Raw genomic sequence first — 26,194 nt, forward strand, 5'->3', positions numbered from 1 at the left:
TCTTCTCAGCATAAACACCCTCCCTCTCAAGGAAAGAGGATTGCCACCCAGATAAAGTCAAACACCTGCCAGCTGTCCTGCCCGCTTCTCCTTCTCTTGCCACGTGGCTTTAGTGAGCCCATAACACCCATAAGATAGCTGCAAACAAACCAGGCATAATCGGTGCCAGAAGGGCCAAGGTCAGTCCTGTTTCTTTGATGTGAAAGATGCAGGTGTTGTCTGTTGCTTTTTACCCTGTTGATCAATAACTGCTTGGGCATAAAATTTTGCTTATAAGGAAAGAATAATTGGGGTCTGTATTGGTAATTTATTGCAAAGGAAGTGAGCATGTGTGTCCCAGGTACTGTACTCCAAGTACATAATTAGCATACCTTGGAATGAGATGGCTTTTTCCACTTTAAGAACAGATTACACAGCACTCTCCATTTAATTTGCACTGAGGGTGTCTGTATGGAGAGCTGGCAAGGGAAAGCTGGTGTGCTGTCAGTTCCCGCATCAACTTATTTAGCAGTAACTTCCTTGTGTCAACAGGTCTCAAGCATTTATGACTTAAAGGAAGAACACTGCAGGTCCAGAAATCTCCTCCCAGTCTGAGGAGGAAGAAAAGCATAGCTTGGATCTACCATTTGCCACCTGCCACCATGACGTCATCTTGGGGCTGAACTCTCCACCTGTAGCTGGGACCTTAAATGAGCTGACGACAGAAGAGAAAAGCAGTTTCTCTTACGTTTAGCAGCAAGCGGCAGCAGCAACGAGAAGCGGCAATGAGACGCTGTGTATTCCTTGCTGTGTTGCTCGCCCTGGTGTTGAACCTTTCGAAAGGTAAGAAACACTATCTTCTGGTTTGGGATTTATCAGGGCAGTTATTCTGTGACAGTGAATGGATTGCTTAGTACTTTCAGCAGCTGCTGAAAGGCTGAAAGTCAGTGGCGATACTCAATTCAGCACGTCTAGATTTTGATTAATCGATGATGAAAAATGTCGCTGCAAGACAACAGTTTTCCTTGTTCACAGAACAATGCAAAAGCGCTGGTGCTTATGATTAACTTAAGGTAGCCTATTCCAAGAGAAGTTTTCAGGACCTGTGTGCTAAATCCAGGTAATTCAAGCTCTATTACAGTCATCACAAAAGGTGCGACTGTTCCACACCAGTACCCAGGGAAAGGAGTGAAGCCGCTGGCCTTCCGGCCAGAGGCTCCTTAAATAACCAGTCTGGAAAGCAGTGCCGCCTGAGCTGGCTCACAGAGAATTTGTTCCCTCCTGTTGAAACTGATTAATGGGAACTTCACCACCATTCTGGGTGGCAGAGGGTTGCACTCTGGTCTATTCAAAACAGAAGGGCAGGTGTCATTCCTTAAGCCTCTTACTATTTTTTCTGGCATTGTGATGAACTAGGTAGTTGTGGGCCAGAACCTCTGCCCAAACTTGCCTGTCCCTGATATTCAGTGACAGATACAAGGGAGTGAAGGCATTAGCAGAAGTAGAGTTAAGGCAACTATATTAAGAGTTTCATGGTGACTTGAAACAGTGAGAGGACTTGGAGTCTCAGCGAGTACGAATATAAAGTTACAGAGATATGAGCCAAATTCTGGTTCATGGCAAGTTCAAAATGAGCCAACAGTGTGCCATGGCAGCCAAGAGACCAACTGCGTCCTAGGCACATCCAGCACAGCATTGCCAGCCGGGCAGGGAGGTGATTGTCCCGCTCTGCTCTGCACTGGTGTGCCCTCACCTGAAGCCCTGTGTGCAGTTCTGGATGCCATAGGATAAATAAGGTTATAAAGCTACTGGAGAGTGTCCAGAAGAGGACCACGAGGTTGGTGAAGGGTTTGGAGAGGAAGCTGTATGAGGAGCAGTTAAAGTCACTTGGTTTGTTCAGCCTGGAGGAGATTAAGGGGAGACCTCATGGCGGTTACAGCTTCCTCACAAGAGACAGAGGAAGGGCAGGCACCGAACTCTTTCTCTCTGTTGACCAGTGACAGGACCTGAGGGAGTGGCAGGAAGATGTGCCAGGAGAGGTTTAGATTGGACATGAGGAAGAGGTTCTTCACCCAGAGGGTGGTGGAGCACTGGAACAGGCTCCTCAGGGAGGTGTCACAGCCCCAAGTCTGACAGTGTTCAAGAAGAGAATGGACAACACCCTCAGACTTATGGTGTGTACTGTGGGGTTGGCATATGCAGGGACAGAAGTGGGACTCCATGATCCTTGTGGGTCCCTTCCAACACAGGACATTCTATGATTAAGAACTTCACTCATGTTATTAAGCTTTCAACTGGTTGTGGGTCTCTGTTGACTGCTGCAAGTGAACATATGCATTTCTGGCTGCAACTACAATGTGTTACAGACCAATTTTTACCTATAAATTAAAAGCATAGGAGTCTTCAAGATTGTCAGTTGGTTGGTTTTCTGTTTGGAGTCTTGCAGTTAACAACAAGATATGAAAAAAAGTGACCCAAGAGATACTGAAAGCAATGTGAGTCTTTCACTTACTTGGAACAGACTTACATCTGGATGGTCCTTCCCAGAAACCTTTTTCATTCTAAGCAAACATTGTAAAAGCTTTGCAGGATGTGTCCATTTGATTAGTACTGGCAATGGCCCTGCCCAGCTCAGCAGCCAGATGTCTCTGTTATTCCATAACCTTGGTTGTAATGCTGTCCATTTCTCTATCTCCGCAGTAAACGCCTAAGTCTATTAATGCATCCTGTTTCCTTACACAGAGGTTGGGTCTAGGCAGACTGAGCTGTAAAATGGCCACCTAGGCTCAGGTTACCTCTCATGAGCCTATCAGCAAGGTTCAATCACAGCTCATGTGCTCTGTTATCACTACAGATGTGATTCTTCTTGGGTCCAAAGGGTACTCCAGGACAATGGCAGCCAGAGCCTCTGCAAGGCTAACAGTTGTTGTAGGCTAAGGACTAGCTCTCTAAGAGGGTACTGGCCCAATATCCATTTTGACAAGGCAGTCTAAACCTCTATCAGAACTAGCGTATCCAGCAGGACCAGGGCGGTGATTGTCCCCCTATACTCAACACTGGTGAGGCTGCACCTCGAATCCTGTGTTCGGTTTTGGGCCCCTCACTACAAGAAAGACATTGAGGTGCTGGAGAGAGTTCAGAGAAGAGCAATGAAGCTGGTGAAGGGTCTGGACCACAAGTCTGATGAGGAGGGGCTGAGGGAACTGAGGCTGTTTAGCCTGAAGGAGGCTGAGGGGAGACCTTGTCTCTACAACTACCTGAAAGGAAATTCTAGCAAAGTGTTGGTCGGTCTCTTTTCTCAAGTAGCAAATGATAGGGTGAGAGGAAATGGCCTCAGTTGTGTCAGGGAAGGTTTAGATTGGATATTAGGAAAAACACCAAAAGGATTGTCAATGATTGGACCAGGCTGCACAGGGAAGTGGTTGAGTTGCCATCCATGGGGGTACTTAAAAGACATGAATGTGGCACTTAGAGATGTGGCTTAGTGGTAGACTTGGCAGTGTTAGGTTTACAGTTGGACAAAATTATCTTAAAGGTCCTTTTCAACCTAAATGGTTCTATAATGCACTCCAAAACCATGGCCTCTGGCCAACATAGATTCACATTATCAGGGTTATAGGAAAAAAGCACATTTCTTTACATTGATGGGAACAAATAATGCTGCCTATAGGACTCCGTAACCAGTGGAGGCAGAAACCTTGGCAGAGGACTGGCACAATTGTTCATATCTCCTCTTCACCTAGAGGAGACCAATGTATTACTTCAGGAGTTATCTTTTTGATATACCTTTTCTTTATTGATATACCTTTTCTTTATTGATCAGAAGAACAAAGTTTATAACATTTGCCTCACTGTGGATTTTCAAAGCCTTAAAAAGTGGGTCTATTTTTCAAATGTTTGTTGAGATTTGCAATATTTTTTTTTAATATACCAGCTTTAAGACTGTGTTAGTGCCAAGGATTTTAGCCACAAATATATTACCCTTGCAGCTGCATGCTGTTAATGATTTAGATTGCATTATGATTGCAGTGGCATTAACTCTGACTAAATATGTTTATTCCTACCTCATATATTAACTAATTCAGATTGAAGTTAGATCATTTGATCCAAACTGGCCATTTGTCAGTATCACATGTTGAACAGCAAGGCTGTTGTATTATTTAATCTCCTTACTTGTAGATAAAAAGAAAGCCCAAACATTCCATATGCCAAGAGTTAAGAAAAACACCATTTCAATATTAAATAAATATCTCAAAAATAAATAGATAAAATACTTCAGAAGACTAAACACAGTAACAGATAATGCTGAAACCAAAATAAGGGGAAAATTTTCTTCAACTATTGCCTCGTGTCAGCCACGTTTATCTTTATTCAGAAAAAAAAAATGTACAGCGAGGAAGAAAAAAAATGACCAAAAAAAAAGTGTACTGTCATAACCAGATAGAAGTGTAGTCTTGGCAGAAAGGGTCTTGATACCACTGATAATTTGGCAGTATATGAATTCTTTGAATAAAATAATCTGCTTTTATTGTTCACTTGAATTTATTACAGCATAATTGAAGGTGTTAGCAAAGTCAGCCATTCTTCCACTGCTGCTCTGAAAGAGTTCATATAGAGATTTTAATGATGCTTCTCCTGAGAGCACCTTCCAAAGTTGAAAAGTATCTATGTATGTATACCTTGTAGTGATTGAATTTTCATAGATTTAACTGAGCTATAGAGCATAATATGAAGGGTCACTGTGAACATGTTAACTGTGGAGTGCAGTGTCATGTGAATCTATTTAATATAGGTGCAACAAATGAAGATGAATTATGATAAAAACACTGCTTGTTTAAAGGGCTGAGAAAAGCAAATTGACATGACAAGGGAAGTGGGCAATACTGGCACTAGGTCAGGCCAGAGCTCTGCTGGGTCTAAAGCTGAAGTATGAGCCCTAGAGATGAGATGTCTCTGACTCTACTCCAGCAGCCAGTGCTGGGTTTGTGGTGCTGCCTCAGGCAGGCGGAGGGAACTTTCCTGCAGGGAGACACACATGAGCCGGCCGTGGCCAGGGAGTGCAGCTGAGCTGGGGCAATACACTGCCCGTGTGGGGCATGTGCTCAGGCACTGGGATGTGGTGGGAGAAGGGACCATGGAGACATCAGACTGCCCAGGTGTGAGCACCTGGAGAGCCCGAAGGCTGGGCAGGGCTGCCCTGGGCTTTGGCTGCTCAGCCCCAGCAGGTCTCCCCCTTACCTGCTCAGAGTTTGTCCTGCACACAAATAGGGTTCCCCAAGACTTTTCCTCCACACTATGCTAAGCAGTGCTAACAGCTCTCTTCCCTTCATCAGGAGAGAATGCCACCACACCCACAACAACAGCCACAGACACTTTAGGAGGACAGATTGGGGTCACCCATCCTTGGAGCTTTGCAGTCCCTACAAGAAGTAGGGATGTGCTCCTTGACCCAGGTTTCCCTGAGTTCATCTCGCATTGGAGACAAAGTTGCCCGGATCATGGCTATGAATCCTGTCATCATTTCACTCTGTCCCTGCTGGCCTTTGCTGCAAGGGAAAAGGGCTGGGGAAACTTTGATGAGGCTGCTCTTTGTCACCTGCACCAGTCCCAGGTACAAGAGGGTTATGGCAGATCAGGTGCCCAGAGCAAAACAAATCTCTTCTCTTCTTCAGGCTCAAGCTCTGACCCAAGTTCTGCCTCACCTTCGACAACAACCACAGAGAATACAGGTAAGTAGCAAAAATCTCTCGGTCAGACCCTCAGTATCATAGATTGGTGTCCCTCATCATGGGAGATCTACAGTCCCTACAGGCAGTAGGAATGTACTTTCCTGCCTGGGTAACCCCAAGTTTGCCTCCCCAAGGAGAAAAAGTTGCCCAGATCAAGGCTGTGAATCCTCTCCACTCTTCCCTCATTCCCTGCTGACCTTTGCTGCCAGGGGAAAGGGCTGAGAAATACTTGAAGAGGCTGCTCCATGGAGACCTCAAAGGCTGTTCAAGGCTGCCCTGGGCTTTGGGTGCTCAGCCCCATGCCGGTTTCCCACTTACCTGCTCAGAGTTTGTCCTGCACACAGAGTTCCCCAAGACTTTTCCTCCATACAAAGATAAACAGTGATACCACGTGTCTCATTTTCCCTTCCTCAGAATCAACATCTGAAACAAATTCTGACCTGCCTTCCCCAACAACCACAGAGACACCAGGTAAGGAGTAAAAAGCCCTCAGACAGCCACTAACAAGGACATTCTGGAATAACTCAGTTTCAGGGAGCTCTGCAGCTCCCACAAGCACAGACATGCTCCCCTGCCCAGGTTTCCCCAAGTTCCTCTCCTGGTGGAGTCGTAGAGCCCCAGATCAAGTTTGCGACTCCCTCTCTGTCTTTCTTCTCTGACCCTCCTGCCCCTTGCTGTGGGGGAAAAGTGTTGGCATTGATTTTGGCAACTCTGCCTCCTCATGCTTGGTACCTTGTCCTCCTTGAACAGACCTCAAGACCCACATATGTTTCCCACATCCTTGCCATGCAGGAACAATTACTACCTCAGATTTCCCAAAACAGTGTTGCCAAGCAGGCCATCATGGGCAGCATTTTCATGGGATGATGGTTGCCCTCAGCCTGCTCTGAAGCTGTGCTGGGTGTGTGGTGCTGCCTTGGGCAGGTGGAGGGAACTTTCCTGCAGGGACACAAACATGTGCCCATGGCTGAGCTGACTGTGGCCAGGGAGTGCAGCTGAGCTGGAGCAATACACTGCTCGTGTGGAGCACGTGCTCAGGCACTGGGATATGGAGGAGAAGGGATCATGGAGACATCAGACTGCCCAGGTATCAGGAGACCCCAAAGGCTGGGCAAGGCTGCCATGGGCTTTGGTTGCTCAGCCCCAGTAGGTCCCCCCTTACCTGCTCAGAGTTTGTCCTGCACACAAATAGGGTTCCCCAAGACTTTTCCTCCACACAGTGCTAGCTGGTGGTACCAAATCTCTTCTCCAGGCTCAAGCTCTGACAAAAGTCCTACCCCAAATTTGACGACAACCACAGAAACTACAGGTAAATTGCAAAAATCCCTAATTGAGGCACCTTAGGATGATAGATTTGGGTCACTCATCCTGGGGATCTACAGTCCCCACAGACAGCAGGGATGTGCTCTCCTGCCTGGGTAACCCTGACTTCATCTCATCAGGGAGATAACGATGCCCAAATCAAGGCTGGTAATCCTCTCCACTCTTCCCTCTTTCTCTGCTGACCTTTTCTGCCAGGGGAATGGGTTTGGAAATACTTATAGAGGCTGCTTCACGGAGACCCCAAAGAGAGGGCAAGACTGCCCTGGGCTTTGGCTGCTCAGCCCCATGCTGGTCCCCCCCTCATCTGCTTTGAGGTTGTCCTACACACACATAGGGCTCCCCAAGACTTTTCTTCCACACAGTACTGAGCAGTGCTAACATTTCTCTTTTTTTCTCTGCCTCAGAATCAACATCTGAAACAGATTCTGCCACAACATTAACAGCAATCACAGACACTACAGGTAAGGAGCAAAAATCCCTTAGTCAAGCCCTTAGGATCATAGGCTGATGTCTCATCCTGGGAGCTCTATAGTCCCCACAGGCAGCAGGGATGTGCTTTCCTGCCTGGGTAACCCCAAGTTCACCTCCCCAGGGAGAAAACGTTTCCCAGATCAAGGCTGTGAATCCTCTTCACTCTTCCCTCTTTCCCTGCTGACTTTTTCTGCCAGGGGAAAGGGTTTAGAAAAGACTTGAAGAGGCCACTCCAAGGAGAGCCCAAAGACAGGGCAAGGCTGCCCTGGGCTTTGGCTGTTCAACCATACGTGGGTCCCCCCCAGCCTGCTTAGAGGTTGTCCTGCACTCACGTAGGGTTCCCCAAGACTTTTCCTCCACGTAAGGTTAAGCAGTGCTAACAGTTCTCATTTTCCCTTCATCATAAGAGAATGATACCGTAAATACTAGCACATTCATGACAACAGCCACAGACACTACAGGTAAGGAGCAGGAATCTCTGTCAGCCCTTTAGGAGGGCAGATTGGGGTCACCCATCCTGGGAGTTCTGCACTCCCCACAAGAAATAGTGTCTCCCAGTGGAGACAAAGATTCCAAGATCATGGCTATGAATCCTGTTATCACTTCATTCTTTCTCTACTGGCCTTTGCTGCAAGGGAAAAGGGAGGGGGAAATGTTGACAAGGCTGCTCTTTGCCTCCTGCACCAGTCCCGGGTGGAAAAGGATCCTGTCAGATGTGGTGCCCAGGGCAAACCTGTGACAGGGCCCTTGCAGGGAGTTGTTCCTGTGCCTCTTTGTGCATGAGCAGGGAGGGATCAGGGGCTCATAACCACGCGGCTGAGTGCCAGGGGCCGGGGACCATATCACGGTCCCTGCTAGGAATCCTCCATGCACCACCAAGCCCCTTGTGGTGCTGGGGAACCCCATGCAGGTGGGTGCAAGCTGCTGTTGTGGTAACTCTGAGGAGGTGAAGCCTGCCCATCCCCTCAGTTCTTCCTGCATGGTGGGCATGGACAAGCACATCCTTCCTGCCAGCACCGCACTTTTCCATCATGCCTGTGTACTATCTGGAAAGAGCAGCTGTGTCAGGCTCTTCTCCAAATGACTGTGGGGACAAGGCGACTGTGGGGGAGCACAGGGTGTGCTGGCTGGGTGCAGACTGATGGGTGCCCTCAAACAGCTCCAGCAGCCAGTGCTGGTGTGTGGTGCTGCCTCAGGCAGGTGGAGGGAACTTTCCTGCAGGGAGACACACATGTGCCCATGGCTGAGCCGACCATGGCCAGGAGTGCAGCTGAGCTGGGGCAATACACTGCCTGTGTGGGGCATGTGCTCAGGCACTGGGGTGTGGGGGAGAAAGGGCCATGGAGACATCAGACTGCCCAGGCATCAGGGCCTGGAAAGCCCAAAGGCCAGGCAAGGCTGTCCTAGGCTTTGGCTGTTCAGGTCTGTGTGTTTCCCCCTCACCTGCTCAGAGTTTGTTCTGCACACACAGAGTTCCCCAAGACTTTTCCTCCAGAGAATGCTAAGCAGTGCTACTATCTCTCTTCTTTTCACTTTGTCAGGAGAGAATAACATAACTGCTACTACACCTACAACGACAACTGCAGGCACTACAGGTAAGGAACAAAAATCCCTCAGTCATCCCCTTAGGAGGGTAGATTTGGGTTACTCATCCTGAGAGCTATACAGTCCCTTCCTGCCCAGGTTTCCATGAATTTGTCTCCCAGGAGAGACAAAGCTGCTGAGGTTGAACTGTGAAGCCTCTCCACTCTTCCCTCTTTCCCTGCTGGCCTTTGCTGCCAGGGGATAATGTTGGGGAAGATTCTACAAGCCTTGTTGTCTTCTGCTTTGGATCTCTTCATCCAGAAAAATAATTTGTCTTCAGTAGGACCTCTGGAAAGTCAGTATCTGGAAATGAGCCCTCTAGTAAATGAAAGTTCATCAAATGTTTTGCTTTTCGTTTTTTCGGGGATGAAAGAGTGTTAGTGCATTTTTCCACATTACACATAAAATCTCTACCTCATCTATGATAAGGTACCTATGGAGTTAAATGAAAGAAACCAGGCAGGGTGAAAAATAGAATTTGGTGACTTGGAAGAGAACTGTAATTACCATCCTATATTTAATGTCTATTGAAATATAACTTTTAATTACTTATAAACATATAAATTATGTATAGATATGAAATACATATTATAAAATCCTTACAGAATATATAATTACTTAACAAAAGTATTATGGAGACCATTTTAGGCAAACCCTATAAAATGTTACTTCTCCCTAAATTTCTTTCTTCTGATGGATTTACTATCACATCTTTGTGTTTTCTCTTTCTTATTGCTGTGCATGTTTCCAGGCTAATCTCTCAGAGGATGATTTTCAAGGAAGGATTAGCTGGAAGTTTTCCTATAGTGCTACTCCTCTTCCAAGTGTATGAACAGATTGGAATTGAGGAGGACCTGGGTTGGCTCAGAACAGTGACATAAGCTGCAGTATTCTCTGGATACACTGAAGATGCTGTGGGAGCAGAAACAAGAGACTTGCCCTGGTCTTGGGGTAGCAATGGCAAGCTTGGCATTGTGGGAGAAGGGTAGATATGTGGAGCCTGCAGGGCTTTTGGACAGAGGAAATTTGCAGGAAGAAGGCAAATCAAGTGGAGAGAGGTTGCTGGAGAAGAGGTATCACAGGCAGGCGTACAGGTTAAATCACACTAAGCAACAGGTTGTAGGAAATAAGGGTAAGATGCCAAATAGAGTAAAGGGAGAGGTAGAAGGAGGTTTGGAAAAGGTTTTGAAGCACCATACCATGCTGTCCTTGATGGCCTCAGCATACTCTTTAGTTGTATTTATTCTCTATAAAACGTACCTGATAATAGAACTGGCTATTGCACTTTCATAGAAATTCTGACATCAATATCTTTATCTTTGTATCAGGAGATTTCTGCAAACCAAACCCTTGTGGAACAAATTTGGCTACCTGTGTTCATTTAAACACCACTTTTACCTGCCTGTGCCAATATGGATTCTACTACAGGGACAATGATTGTCACAGAGGTGAGCTGCAGAAGGGCAATGTATATTTTTAATTACTTCTACTCAGGTGAATTTTTCTTTCTGTATCCCTTGGTCTTATGTTATAACTGAAAACATAATCAGTCTGGGAAAGTGGCTGCTGAATAATGCCTGGCTTTGCAGACAGCCACCAATGCAATGACCTAGATTGTTATCTCACAAAACAGTAACAGCCAAATAGGTTGATGTGCGAGGAAAAGAAGGTGAGGTCTTTGTCAGAAGTGCTGGAGATTAAAATGAGTGAAAAGCAGGAAAAAAAATGCAAGTTTAAACCTGACATCAATATTAATGGCCAGGATTTAAAGGGGCCCAAACACATGAAGACCTCTGAACAACCATCTTGATTTTCCCGGTTGCTAAACACTCATCACAGTCCTGTTAAAGTGTATCTCTGAGGTGCTGCTAATGATCAAGTGTGTGAGCAAATGGGGCTTCTCATTTAAGTCCCAGCAGGCAGGATTCTCCAATATACTATGAGCCTAAAGAAGCAGGTAGATACTGAATCACTTTCTCAGATATGGTGAACCACATTAACTGCTTGGTGGCTGTGACTGCAAATTTAATGTCCTTAATATAGGTATTCTCTCACCAAATACTGTAATATCTCAGATGAAATATTTTATTCGCTGCAGCCATGCTTACAGTTTAACATAATTCAGTTTCATAGTCTGACCGGTTTGGTTGAGCCCAGGATCCTGCCTGCTTCCCATTAGCCAGAGTACATTCCTCATTGTAGCTGAATTGACCAAGCAAACATTTGTCCCCTGCTGATTCCTCCAATATATGAAAAACAACACTGATTTCTGAGAACTCTAAGGTAAAACCTGATTTGCTTTCTAATTAATTCATATTCTCTGTTCTTATTCCAGGGAAAATATTCCCAGGAGTCATCACACTGCAAGGAACTTACAATGATAGTGTTCTAACTGCAAATTTTATGCAGTATGAAGAAGTTTTAAATACTACAACAGAGTTTGTGAGTGATAATTTTTCAACCCTTTCTGTATATTTAATGCTTTCTTGAATCTCATGCAGACAGGGGATACACATTGCTTTTGAAGTTTAGCCTAGGAGAGTTTCACTTGAGAAATCTAGTTCTTTCAAAGCATGCTTCATACTAGTTTAGACCTATTCATGAAAAACTTGAATTTTGCCCTCAGATGAGTACATGCATGGCTCTTGCTGAAAAGATTCACCTGAAATAAGTAATATTTGCATTTAAGTGCTGCTTGTATTCTGGGAAGTTCTCACATCAGTTGCTCTGTATCTTTCACCATTCCTGCTCCAAAAACCATGGGGTTGAGCAAAGTTTTCCAGCCCATTTAGATTCTGATCTCCGGTGTTTGCTGAGGGATCAGTAATACTCATTGGTATAATAAAAAATAATTTTTTTTTTTTTTAAAAAAAGAAAGCTATCATTTCCACACAGCACAAACTTTACAGAAAGGCTGTCCAGCTGAGTCTAAATACCTAAATAATAAACCTCTTCCATAAGTATACCAGTATTAATATTTCATTAGTGAAATGGACATTACACATTTTGAGCATTCTATGATTAGAGGCAAAATCTTGTAATGGATTTCCTGGAGAAATAAGATGAACAGTTACATTTATACTATCATGTTCAAAGAAACAGATTTACTTATGTTGAGAAGAGGTATGCAACTCTACCAGACAGCTGATCAAAAATATTCACCAAAGATTAATCAGAATTCATCAAAAATGGTTATCAAATTCATGTTATAATATTACTTCCTATGAATGTTTTATCAGAAAGTAACCAAGTCTCTCCAGAATGTTAAAAAGTATTTTCTTCAATTTACTTGTCCAGCATTTTTTCATGACATGGCTACAGAAGTGCATATTTTGAAGCATTAGGATATATATGTCATAGTATGCAAAAGCAAAAATAACATAGAAAATAATTTTTGTTTTATTACAAAGAAAGGATAGCTTATCTTTTCGGTCAACCAAGACATCTTATCCTTTTCTCATGGTTCCTCCTGCTTGTGTGGCAGTTGGAGGCAGCTACCTCCACCAGTTGTTCCCTGCCTCACACGGGATGAGAGAGAGCGAAGTGAAACCCCCAGTGCTATCATTGGTGCTGCACTTCTCCCACAGGATCAACCTCTGACAGTCCCACTTCACTGCATCTTAGGGACACATGCCATCTGTAAGGATGCTCACTTGTCCCTCTTCCCTCTACTTGGACATGGGTTGGTGATGCAGGGATGCCCTTTTAAGTGATGAGCCTGCAAGGCTGTATCTGTTGCTATCTGGCCAGGCAACCCTAATGTGCTGCCTGACATTCATTCAACTCATGTCTCTCCATCCCTCCACTGCGCTCCTGTATTCCCTGTTCACAGCACCATGCTGCTGCTCCTCTTCCGCAATACTTTGCACAGTGGATGTGACAGATCAGCTTGCTTTATTTGTGCTGACAGTGGCATATTCTGGATTAAAATTTACAGCTGAAGCCTCAATGCTTAGTGCAGTTTTGGTCTATGTTTCTGCTTGCCTTTAACTCAAATTCATTTATTTTTTACAGTTCAAGTATGCCTTCGAGAATTTAACAGGCTATGAACAGACGGTCATTGTGAAAATTCAGTAAGTTTACCAGGTTGGGTTTTGCACACTATGTGCTTCACACACACCTCATTTTAATCTGTTCTCCACGGAGTACTCAGTTCAAGAAAGGATATGGGATGAGTTCGGTTCATAGAATCATAGAACAGTGTGCATTGAAAGGGACTTTCAAAGCTCATCCAGTCCAACCCCCTGCAATAAGCAGGGACATTTTCACCCAGATCAGGTTGCTCAGAGCCCCATCCAGCCTCGCCTTGAATTTCTCCAGGGATGGGGCATCAACCACCTCTCTGGGCAACCTGGGCCAGTGTTTCACCACCCTCATTGTAAAAAATTTCTTTCTTATTTCTGACCAGAATTTCCCCTCTATTAGTTTAAAACCATCACTTGTCCTATCACAACAGCAGTATGCCTCCTGTTAAATGAGGGCATTCTTTTTGTATTTTTAAAGCTTTTGGGATGCTGGCCACATTTTTACCCCATGGATTTCCAGTATGTCTGTGAAGTGGGCTGTGTGAGACATCTCCACAGTGGATCTCCCACTTACAGCACCATGTAGGATACAGCACTGTGCTATAACTAGCAGTCCCTGTGATATCTGATGTCTCTGAAATTGTGACAGTTAATGCAGATGTTCCTATGAGCAGGTCTGACTTGGAGTCTCAGTAGTTTAATTTAAGAAACACCTCCTTTATGGAAGCCCACTGCATCTCTTTGTGCATTTGCTGGTCTCTCCTGATGGCAGGCTGTGAAAAGATGTTATTTAAATTGGCTGTGGTTACTGTAGCTGTGGACGTAGGTCCTCTGCTGATGTAGGTGGACATCGTGAGATGTCCCTCTCTTCCCATCCCCACCTGTTACAGGTTACTATGCCCAGAGCTCTGCCAGCTTCTCTGTGAGTGCTCTCTAACCCACATTAAGCAAAGCCTGGCATGCTGGCACACAAAGCAGTGTAAACCCTTTCAGCGAACCCCATGCATTAAGCAGAGAAGCAGACTGCTGTTCTAACAGAGATGTGAGGGCAGTAACTTCCAGCAGAGTGGTTGTGACAAATAGATGGGGCACAGTAACATCTTGGAGAACTACAGCAGTCTGCCACTTAGAGATACTTGCATGCATATCCCAGAAGCACGAAGTTCAGCTGAAGAACAAGGTAGTCACTGCTGTTCTGCACCTCACCGCAGGAAGATTGCTGTCCAACTGAACCCAACCCAGCTAGCATGCATGTAGCATAGATACCTCTACATTTCAAAGAGACCCTCCCAGATTCATTGCAGACATACCCTGAATTATCCTCACCATGTTCAGGGTGGGTTCTCTATGTCATGCCTGGATGACACCGCATGCTGATGTGACCATGTGAAAGTTAGGGTCTAATAGATGAGGTCCTCCATGCTGCAGCCAACTTGAGGTTAGCCCAGTAAAAAAAAATATCAGCACACAGAGGAGGGATGTTGTCAGCACTAAATCCAACAGCCTTTGCTTACCAGCTACCTATTTACACCTGGATCTACCAGAAAGATGGCCATTAATGGATTCCTAAGCAAGGGTAGAACTAATTTTCAGATAAATGAGACTTGAGCTCATTTATCAATACCTGCTTGTGGGATGAAAGAAGCTGGGGAGAGAGGGGGGTTAGGCAGAAATCTTATCTTGTCTTTGCATCTAGCTTGCTATCCGTATGAATTATATGAGGCTTTAAAATGATGCTATCTGTACTTTTCAGACTTCTAACAGAAGTCAGAGATTCTACTAAAATAAGTGTAACAGTGATAAACCTGTTTATGAAGAACACAACTGCAGACAATGAGACAGTTACTTCTGCAGCAATGAATGCAACATATAATTATCACTTTGTCCTTCAATACACAGGTATGTGATTCCTTACAGTGAAAGTAAATAATCAGTAGAAACGAAGGTTCCCATCTTTGAAGCAGGTTAGAACATTTCTGTGTGCAGCACAGACCATTAGAACATCAGTCTTGTTGATTTTAAGGAGCTGAAAGTTCAATCTTAAGTAATTTTGAATACTCAACCCTTCAATGCTGGGCTTTTTTGTCTTATTAAGGCTTTTTACTTCCTATGTAAAGGAGAGAAGGAAAATACTTATTCCCAAGTAAGCAATGGCCTGTTTATTTTAACCTGCTGAGTGTTAAGTGGCTGGAAAAATCAGGACTAAATATATACAGACGTACGCTGTGTTTCTGAGAATAAGCCAGTATCTTACTGGCAAAATAGGATGAAACTCTCTTTAGACTTATTCTTCCATAATTAACCATGGTAGTTGAAATGAGGCCTCTCTGAGCTAAGTAATTTATTTTTCTAAACCAGTAAAGTCTTGCATTACTATAAGTGTAATACTTTGAGAACGATTTTGTAAATAAAATGTAATTTTTTTTTTCTCTTTTTGCTCCTATTTTGAAATCAGCTTTTGCAAAAGGTATAGCTAATAATTAAAGGAGTCCATTTCATGACTTATAGCCTGAGTTTAGTCTGAAGGTGATTGTATCTACTTCAACCGTGATGTTTCCTGTGTGCTAGTCCTAATCATAAGGGGAAAATTAAAAGAAACACACTTGAGAGCTCTCAAAGCAACAGAGTAGTCGCATCCCTACACAGAGGTTTGTAAACCATCCCCACCACTCGAATATGGATCTGAAGAGCAACATGCTGGGCAAACAGCATACTGATATTGCTCATGAAATGACCTGCATGCCCGTAAACATTTATACTACATAGAACTGTGTAGGATCTGGATCTCACAGTTTAGTTGTAGAAAAAAATAAGGGGATAGTGCTGGGTGGTTTTGTTTGTTTGTTTGTTTTTTTCAAGGTGAGTCAGAAAGTCAGTGTCCAGAATATGAATTTATAGGCAAAATTTCCCTCTTTGTGGACTGGGGGGCAGGAAGGCTTGGAGGCAGTTGGAGGAGGCTGAGAAACAGAAGTTCAGAAGATGTGATGGAAAATATGCCTTAACTGGTAAAGAGCAAGGGAAAAGAAAGTGTTTGGTGTGTGGATTGTTTGTTTGTGTTGTGGTTTGTTTCTTTGTTTTTTTTCCCTCAGAATTGGTAAATAATTGTTTTATGATTTACTGAGCAGGTGTACTGCTATCTATGAAATGAGATTATTAGTACTCAGGTTTGTTTCTTGGTTGTTTATCTTTTAAAGGAACATCTTATTGTGCAGTTTATACCTGTGATCCTGAAACCACAATGTGTGAAGAGTATGAGTTTCCACAATGCACATGCCAAAATGGATTCTCGAAAACAGAATGGGATGTTCTTTCTTGTTCAAGTAAGAATCATAGAATCATTTCGGTTGGAAGGGACACTCAGGATCATGGAGTCTAACCATACCCTAACTCCAGTGCTAAACCATGTCCCCAAGAACCTTGTCTGAACACCTTTTAAACACCTCCAGGGATGGTGCCTTCACCACTTTCCTGGGAAACCTGTTCCAATATCTGACAACCCTTTCTGTGAAGAATTTTTTCCTAATATCCAATCTAAATCTCCCCCGGCACAACTTGAGACCATTTACTCTTTTCCTGTCACTTGCTACTTGGGAGAAGAGACCAACACCCTCCATGCTACAACCTCCTTTCAGGTGGTTGTAGACAGCCGTAAGTTCTCCCCTCAGCCTCCTTTTCTCCAGGAACAGCCCCAGTTCCCTCAGCTGCTCCTCATCAGACTTGTGCTCCAGATCCCTCACCAGCTTCATCACCCTCCTTTGCACTCTCTCCAGTACCCCAAAGTCTTTCTTATGATGAGGGGCCCAAAACTGAACACAGAACCTTGCTACTTTACCTTTTTCCCTGTCTCAGTCCCTTTTTGAAAAGGACGCTCCGCAAATGTGCTGATCTCTAAAAATTAGGGAATGTGTGTCTTATTGAGTAAACCATAGAAAAACACATCCTCACATTTAACTTTAAACGCATCCATAATTCTACTCCAGTAGTAAAAACTACTAAAACCTGAGTAAATTCTAATTGAAAGCAGAGAATGGGGAATTCTTTAAATGCATTGTTAAGCTCTTGATATAGAATTGAAACCTAAATAGGTAAAGGATGGAACATAATTGAATTCTGTATTCACAGCCTTTTCTTCTAGGATATATTTTGGGAATAAATTCTACATGTTACATAGATGCACCTATGGGGATGCTGACATAACTGGAAGTCTCATGATACACTACAACAATCTGTTAAAGCTCTGTCTCTTGTTGACAGTTCTAGGATTTCATTACCTGTGTTTAGACAGGTTTTTGTGGGAAGAATGATTGGTGTGATTTTTAGGAACTGTTATTGTTGAGGTTTTATTTGCTCACTGGTTTCGAGTCTTTTAATGAGTAGTCTGTTTATATTTTTTAGTGTTCTTCCACAGCCATAAGATGTACCTTATTTTCTTCTTATGAAAACTAAAATTTTCACACTAGCCAAAAAGAAGTCTGAGATATTAAGAAAAACAAAAAGTATTGTAGGTATTCGTGATAAAATAATGAAAACTGGCTACAATAAAGACCAGTGAGATGTGATCCAGTGTAGAAGTTTGTGGCCCCTAATTGTCTAAATCTGATCCAGTTTTAGATCAGTTGCAATATGAATTATCTGCTGTGAGATCGAACTGCAGGTTTTACTGCGTAAGATGCAGCCTAGCCAGATTTACATTCTGATGAACTGGACGGTTTGAACTAGACCATTTACTTCTAATTTCACGCTTTTGTATTTCAGTTTCTATTCTACATAGATATGGCCCTAAAGAAGACATTCTGGTGCTTTTAAGCACAATGAAGTTTTGCGTATTCACAGTGCAATAAACAAAAAGAGAGCAGGGGGATTTTCTGCAGCGTTGGTTTTCTGAGGTCTGTCTTCACTCTGCTTTTTTCCCTCTGAAAATACAGATTGCAGTGAAGACTGTTTTCAAAGAGAAAACATGTACTGTGCAAAAGAAGATAGAGCTCCAATATGCACATGCATTCCTAACTTCGAAACGAAGGGTGATAAATGTGTACCGTGAGTACTCAGCTTTTTCTTGCTTTCCTGTGTTCTGGCAAAGGCAGGGGAGACGAACGTCTAACACGGGGTCACCCTCGCTCTATAAGAACAGGATACAGCTACATAAGTCATAGAAGTGCCCAAGTTAGCAGGTGGACAAATTCCCATGGTGTCACAAGTTATAGCATTTTAACTGTTTGGTGGTAGTTGTTGGTGTGCTCTCATAATACCTCAGAGAAAAGTCCAGGAGATCTAAGATAATCTGTGAATTAGTGAAGAGGATAAACACTCATATGTTGTGGGTTACCCACATAAACATAAACTATTCCCCCAGAGTAACTGAGCCATGGGAACTGGTATGCTGAAGTGTTTAGTGAGCAACAGGCATTAGAGACAGATTTTCCTCAAATCCCTGGAAAGTTTCCACTGCTATCAGTGGGGACTCTGTTATTTCATCTCGGTTTTCCCTCTGTGGGTATTTCTGTCCGCCCGGGATCAGAACAGAGTGCTGTTGTTTGCTGGCAAAGCTGAGTAGGTGACTAGTTGTGCTCTGCTCTCCAAGCAGAGGGACCTCCCCCCCCCATATCCATTAATTTAGCTCTTTTTTTTTGTAGTTACTGCTGCTACACACTGAACACTTGTTACCGTAAAGTCAATATATTTTAAATATAAGAAACTAGTATGGGAGGAAGATAAAGAGCTGCCAGTCATTATAGACATTATATAGAGGCTTTTCATAAAGACAGTGGGTAGCAATTCCAAGTGGCTCAGAGGTATAGGGTTTAGGTCCTTGGAGGAATTAGACCCTTTTAACATTTTTCAGGCTGACAACCTGAAACTTTGAGTGCCCAGCTCACCAGTCATTCTGAAAATGTCATATTGTTTTACTCTAACAATGAAACTAAACAATTCAACACTAAGATAGCATTAAAGAGGAAACCTAAAATGAATGCACCTCGCAGAGAAATGGATAGTAAAACATGGATATACACTGTTGTTTTGTGATCATCTGCTTAATGATGTTATCTTTCTTCTCCTCTCCTCTCCTCTCCTCTCCTCTCCTCTCCTCTCCTCTCCTCTCCTCTCCTCTCCTCTCCCTCTCCCTCTCCCTCTCCCTCTCCCTCTCCCTCTCCCTCTCCCTCTCCCTCTCCCTCTCCCTCTCCCTCTCCCTCTCCCTCTCCCTCTCCCTCTCCCTCTCCCTCTCCCTCTCCCTCTCCCTCTCCCTCTCCCTCTCCCTCTCCCTCTCCTCTTTCTCTCCTCTTTCTCTCTCTCTCTCTTCTTCTCTCTCTTCTTCTCTCTTTTCTATTCTTTCCCCATTTTTCTCTTATGTAGTTGTCCAGTGGGCTACTCTGGAGAGCAATGCGAGAACAGTAAGTACAAGGATTTCTGATTTTTAATTACAGCATGAAAAAGTACACAGTAATGTTTAATCTAGCTGAGATAATAAAAAGAACAACCAGGAACATTTAGGGGTGCCACTGTCCTGTATTGATATCAGGAAAATGTTAGAAAAAAAAAAATGAGAGAAATTCTACTATTGCCTTTAAGGAAAAATCCTTCTTGAAACTCATATTCAGACAGGCAGTAGTATTTCCTCTAATGATCTCTGCATTAAGCCAAGTAGTTTTTAGCCAAACACAGGTTATTTGATAGAAATGCATTTAGTCCTCATCTAAAGATATGCAATGCTGAACTCAGCACCACTAGTGAATTAGTTTCTTCTGTAATTAATCACTCCCTCTATTGAAATGTCAGTGAATTACTCTCATTTGAAATGTTCCTGCTTTAATATCCAATCACTGGTTCTTGTTTGTGCTTTACCTTGCAAGCAAGCACTGCATAGTATCTAGCATTTTATGCAGGTGAAGAGATGATGGTCCTGACTGTGTTATCCCATAATTTTAATGATCTGGACAAGCAAACCAGACTGGTCTTCCAAAATGTTTTCCCTTTTCTGAGTCAGTTTTGCAGCTCTTCACTGCACCTTCTCCAGTTTCTACCACCATATAAATTAGGAGAGGACATTCTTCATGCCTTCTAGTGTTTGCATGTGCCTAAACTGAGAACTTCTAATACAGTCAAAGCCGGGTTGAAAAACACACAGTTATGGTGCTTCACTTCTCAGAACTCCTTTGCCTTTCTTTGAACAAAAGATATACTCTCATGTGGCCCTTTGGAGTCTCACACTGCTGCCTTCTGAAACTTGTACATGTTTAACATACCTGTGTTCACAGATATGAGATCTTCAAGGGCTTTCTTCCAGTTTTGCCTAAAAGTTTTGGATATAGACTAATGGTAGTTCTAGCACAGCACAGGGAACCTTACCAGGTGTAAATGTTTGGCAGGAAGGATATTTTTCATCACATAGAACATATTTTTCTTGAGAAAGTTTTGGGAATTTTAAGGCTTTTTTTTTCATCAAGCAAATGAAAATGCTAAATTGGCACAAAATCAACACACTGTGAATTTAAACACTGATTCAGGACGTGCTAATAATAGACCCCATTAATAGCCTCATCTTCTCCATATGGCACGTGGTGGGTACTGATGTAAAAAGTTTGCTGAGCAATAACCAAGGATACTTTATACACGTATTTGGCACAATGGTCTTTTGACAAATCACATCCACTATTGTTTCAATGTATGCTCCTGTGAATAAGTGTGCTGGATTCTTCTGCTGTTAGTAGCACAGTTGGTGGTTTAATGTTGTGTGTCTCCAGTATAGTGTATTAAATGGTAAACTCGTAAATCCAGACTGGGATCTTCAAGTAGGTACCACCACTAATATTGAGTAGCTCAAGAGACTATCTTACTCATCACACCCTTATCTTGAAACTATGCCCTGCAGGACAGAATTCTCCTTTTATTTTATTACCATGCCTGCAGAGAGCTAAGACTCAGTTTTAGTAACAATTCCATTCATAGCTGAAGAAAGATAAACAGAATCCATGTCTTCCTCCCTTAGTCATGCTGGTTCTGCAGCAAGATCAGTGAAAAGGAATTTTCTTTGCCAAACATTTATTCAGATATAGGATATTTATGCAGTGCTCATAGGGCCACACAATAGACTCCTCAAATCAGTGTGCCTTATGTGCCTATGGCATGAGAAGAGCCTATTAGATATTATACATCTTTGAGCAGCAATACTGTTTGAAGCAACCCTTAGTTGTTCCTGTGCCTCAGCTATACCAGAACAACTGTTTGTGAAGCCATTCAGTGCACAGGGTTGGGAACCTGAGCTTGGATCAAAGTAGCCATCCAGAAGAGATGGTCTTTAATGCACATAATTTCCTCCATTTCCATCTTTCTGTGTCCACAGTTGTCCTGAGACAGCTCCAGGAGCCTGGGAATGAAGAAAATCTGCCTTTCTTATGAGAGGCAGAACTTGGTTTTCAATATTTACAATGAGTTTTCAAGTGCTGTTTTTTGTTTCCTTGTTTGTTTTTCCAGATAGTGAACTCATCCTTATAATAGTGGGTACAGTGCTTGGAGCGGTTGTCCTGCTTTTAGCCATAGCAGTCACTGTGGTTTCAATAAGGTAAGAGTATTACTGACAATAAAATAGAAGCCTCACTGTTGCATGTTCCTAGAGAACTAAACAGAAATTCAGAGAGGATTGGGCTGAAAATGTTGTATTCTAAGTTAACTTAAGTAATGTAGACATTAGAATCTGGTTTTGCTTGTGTATTTATTCTCTTGCTAAGAATCTGACCATGAAAGCTTCAGCCAAGTCTTTCAAAACACACACCTGAACCATTAATCCTAACCCTGCTCTAGTCAGTACTGATATGGCATCTGTATGAGCCTGAAGAAGGATGCAGATGTTGGAAAACTGTGTGGCCCAAATTCAGGCTCTGCATCTTTCCCTACTAGGACTTCAGCTCAGGGCCTGGCATGCCCCTTTCAGCTCAATACAGGTGGCATTTCCAGCCAAGCATCTCTTTACTGCTTGCTACTCCTGGTATAGTGGCAAATACCCAGTTGCAATGGCACCTCTTCTCTTGTCTCCACACTATAAATGTAGAAATACTCAAGCAGGTCCTCTGTCTTTGCTCTCAGCAGAGCCCAGGAAAAGATGCTTGTAAAACATCTCGTGTGACCAAGGAAAATCCTTGACTCTAAGAACTAGTTGAAAAAGGTCAAAGTCCGCCTCTATCTCTCCTAGAGCTTAGCCAATCTGTGATAAGAGATGCCAAACTTTGCACTCTGTCATTGATAACAAGGGTTTTGCAATTGATATGCTAGAAAAGCCTGTTACATGTTTCAGGCAACACAATAAGTTGGACATAATAACTAAAGGACAGCAAAAGGTCTTTTAAAACCTCCTTTGTTATTTCATTTCCTCTGAAGAGCTAAACACAGGCAAGATCCAGAGAAGAAGACACTGCTAAGGTCAGGTTATTCCAACCCAAATACCTCTGAAGACAGACAGCCCACAATGTTCCCCAGAGTCCGCACCACTACTGGCCATACAAACCCGGGATACCAATCAAACAACCCATATGAGATGCGAGATTTTGATGATTTGGTAAGTATTTCACACAGGCCTACGGGAACTGCATTCCTAAGCTCTAGTATTGTGGGTGACAGACATTGGAACCTAAACTCTGCTCTGTCTATCCTCCCTTGATCTAGAAGGCCAAAGTAGTATTAAGGCAACCAAACAACTGTGGCTGCAGCTGAGAAAGTATCCCAAATACAGAGATCAGCACTCATCTTATGAAGACCTTTCTAAAGGTCCTTGAGTAACAGGATGGATATGTGGAAAGCAAGGCGTTCAAGCAACAGTTTGGCTGCCCAGTGGTCTGCTGTGTTGTAGGACACTTGTCTGCATTGACTGAACACGTCCTTCAGCATAGGTGCACATTCAGACATCCCAGGCTGTGACAATGTGCGCTGCTTTTAAGCCAGATGTAGCATCAACAGGAGCTGCTGTGGCGCTTCCCAGTTCCAGCCTCCTGCAAGATTCACACTCAGCTTAATGTGGCAGAGCTGCCCAGGGGTCAGTGTCCTCTCACCTGCTCTGCCACCATCTCGTTCACAGCAAAAGCCTCTGCAGTTGCTGTGGCATTGCAAAGGGGTAAAATGTCATGAAAAATCTAGCATGGCTTTTGTATTTATACAGCCCAGAAGAGCTTGTTCAGTGGAGGTGTGTCATTAGCTGTGCTGAAAAAAATGTGGTTTAGCTTGAACTTGGCAAGGTGGCTGCGCAGGCCTGAGAAGTGCTGCTCTGTGATATGATTGATTTGCTGGGTTCTGCATGCATCCACTAAATAAGAAGCACATTTTCCATTCCAAACTTCCTTAAACGACATTTTAGCAACACCTCTGTGGTGCAAGAGACTATCCCTGTTTAGTGAAGAATAACTGCTTAATTGTAATACACTCACATGTTTTGCAGAATTGAATCCTGAACAGTGGTAGAAGCAACACAGAAACCTGATGTTTGAAAAACAAACAAACAAAAATTCTTTTAAAAATCTGGCAGTTAAGAGAAGAAAAATATCTATTTAGTTAGTTGATTGGCCAGATTCATGTGGATTTTGACATTTCTAAATTTCCAATGAGGGCTGGTGTTTCCCAGAGAGAGTGCTATCATGTGCAGTCTGCTATATGTTGAACTATTCTGATAAAGGAGTTTTCTGACCCAGAGCTACTCTTTATTTCTTCTCTTCTCCAAATTCTCTGTAGTATGGAGCATCACGGGAGCCTGAGGGCTTTCGGATACACAGCAGAAACTAGGTGACCAGAGTGGCAGAAGGATGGACAACCACCATGACAATGGGTCAGACCAAGGAGTTTCACAGCATCTCACTAATGTAGTTACTTCAGCAGAAGAAACAACAAAGTCCACAGCCCCAGATTCTCTGAAGATTTTCTAAAGACCCTGCTTGGAAGAGATCATGGCCAACTTCCCTGAAATAAGATAAAAATGAAGGGTAGGGAGAAGAAGAGGATTTTAAAAGAATCATAGAATCATTTAGGTCAGAAAAGAAGAACTATATGGACTTCAAAAACATTGGACATTTTAGGAGGCCAGCACATCGGCAAAAGAGCATGTGTAGACAAGATATCAGGATTTTAACCCTGCTGCTTTTCAGTTCTTCTGGAAGATACTCCTGGCAGAATGTGTGATGCTGAAAAATGTCAGCTTCCAGAGCTTTGCCTGTATTTGTGTTCACTCCAGCTACAGGCAACCTGCATGGCTTTGGGCAGATCAAAGTGAGATCAAAACTGTTCTTCATGAGAACCTAACCTCCTTCTCTTTTCTATACCAGATAGAGTCTTTTCTCCCTCCTCAGTCCCTCGGTGTTTCCTATCTGAAAGCATTCAGTTCAGATCTCTGCTGACATGTATTATGTGAGACAATGGTACTTGTCTGACCATTTATGCAGCCTTCCTTCCCAAGACAATGGCAAGAAACAATATCTTCATACAAACATTATTGTTCTCCATCTTTCACAATTATGTTGATTTTACCTTCTCAGCTCCTGTGGAAAATGTGTTTTTTTTTTTTTCTCTTGCACTCTTCACATTTGGATTGAATCATCTTACATCTTTTTATTTTTCATTTCTTACGTACACTCAATAAATCCCTCTGTAAAAGAATCCACATTTTACTGTATTTTGCTAAGTGACTAGAATTAGCACTTCCTCATATATATATATATATATATAAAATATACATATGCACAAATATGTACATATATTTATAGGCTAAGCTCATTTAAAGTATCATTTAAATCTATGTTATATACTGTGTTTTGGTTTTTATATACTCAGATTAACTTTTCCTATTAAACATTATTGTTTCTCAGTACCATGACTTTCTCATGTTGCTGCCGAGTGGTGTAAATGTTTGGGTTTTTTACCATTCCAGAGACGATTTTACATTGAAACTTGTGCAGAGTTTAGATGCAAGTGTGTACAAACTGCTTGCACTGGCACCCAGCTTTCATTCAGTGGTTCCAATCGGAAATATTAGTAAGTCTTAATGAAGCTAAAATGTTTATTGTTGCAAGGCTGGCACCGATTTTCTGTGATCTCTTTTGATGGGAATTGCGTAGCTAGCGCAGCTGTGTCTCCTTTGAAGATGCCAGACAAGTTTCTCTCTGTGGTGGCAGCTTTGTGTGGGTCAGTCTGTTAATATCACGTAGCTAAAATAAGAAATCTCTTCCAACTTTAACGGCAGGTTTAGGGGCCAGTGACAGAGAACACAGTGTGTGGCTGCAGAGGTTACCAGGATGTGCATGCAGATGGGTTGTTCCAGTGCTCTCGGTGATCAAAACCAGCTCCCACTTGCCAGTGATATTGTAGAAAACTGGGGACTAAGCAGTCCTGATCCTTCTCATGTGGCTTCTCTAACAGAAGACAGACCCTGCTTTTTTTTGGACTGCCCACAACAAGCAGTTCAGAGAAGTAGCCTGGGGAGAAAAGGTGCGAGTTTCTCTCTGTTGTTTTCCTGGGTTTTCACTGTTAACTGGCAGAATTTCTTTCTTCCAGTTGACTCCTGCCACCTTTGCTGGTGTCACCTGGCTGCACAGCGCCGGCCCTTGCCAGGTGTCTGTAGGAGACCAGATTCTGGTGGCCTTCACCACCCTCCACTATCTGTGTTAATCTCAAAAGGCACAAGGTGACCTTCACTCCGTGCAAGCATGGCTAACTGGATTCAGCTATTCATGATTCCTTACTCAAAGGATTGTAGAGATTTGGTCTTATTTTCTTGAATTTTCCTCTGGAAGTACTCATCCATGAGGAGTGAAACAAGGTGTGGTGGCTGCACTTATCATGTCCTTCCTCCAGCTAGAAAAACCCTACGAGAGGGACCAGCTCCCTTCCCACCAGTGTCATTAGTGTATGTCACACTCTACCTGCTGCCCCTTTCTTTTTCTTTGAGCCCTGTGTGTCCTCACCATTCCCTGGGTGAAGGAGACGCTCCCTGCCTCTGATAAGCCCTTTCCTTTTCCCCTTTTTCCTGAGTTTTCAGGAGCAGGAAGAGGTTCTGCTGCCAGCAGAACATGCTGGGGAGTTTGCACAGGGTCAGACACTGAAAAATGGGTGGGA

At 43.2% G+C, this 26,194-nt stretch overlaps 1 protein-coding gene across 1 annotated transcript; it reads left to right on the plus strand.

The window, feature by feature from the left end:
- The first annotated feature begins 561 nt into the window (after positions 1-561).
- MUC13 (mucin 13, cell surface associated) lies at positions 562-26,194 on the plus strand. Its single transcript, XM_005505089.4, has 15 exons — positions 562-822; positions 5,652-5,708; positions 6,123-6,179; positions 7,436-7,492; positions 9,044-9,097; positions 10,415-10,534; positions 11,422-11,528; positions 13,101-13,159; positions 14,865-15,010; positions 16,306-16,431; positions 18,037-18,148; positions 19,463-19,500; positions 21,581-21,668; positions 22,481-22,658; positions 23,822-26,194. The coding sequence occupies exons 1-15, from the start codon at positions 765-767 to the stop codon at positions 23,870-23,872; spliced, it is 1,308 nt and encodes a 435-aa protein (XP_005505146.1). The 5' UTR covers positions 562-764; the 3' UTR covers positions 23,873-26,194.

This window comes from Columba livia, chromosome 7, assembly GCF_036013475.1.
Source record: "Columba livia isolate bColLiv1 breed racing homer chromosome 7, bColLiv1.pat.W.v2, whole genome shotgun sequence".
NCBI lineage: Eukaryota > Metazoa > Chordata > Aves > Columbiformes > Columbidae > Columba > Columba livia.

What these genes read in the sequence shown, in the direction of transcription:
- MUC13 (XM_005505089.4), top strand. Translation starts at nt 765, where the DNA reads ATGAGACGCTGTGTATTCCTTGCTGTGTTGCTCGCCCTGGTGTTGAAC. An exon ending in GGATGTTCTTTCTTGTTCAA is followed by an intron (nt 16,432 to 18,036) that starts GTAAGAATCATA and finishes CTGAAAATACAG; the next exon opens with ATTGCAGTGAAGACTGTTTT. An exon ending in TGGAGAGCAATGCGAGAACA is followed by an intron (nt 19,501 to 21,580) that starts GTAAGTACAAGG and finishes TTGTTTTTCCAG; the next exon opens with ATAGTGAACTCATCCTTATA.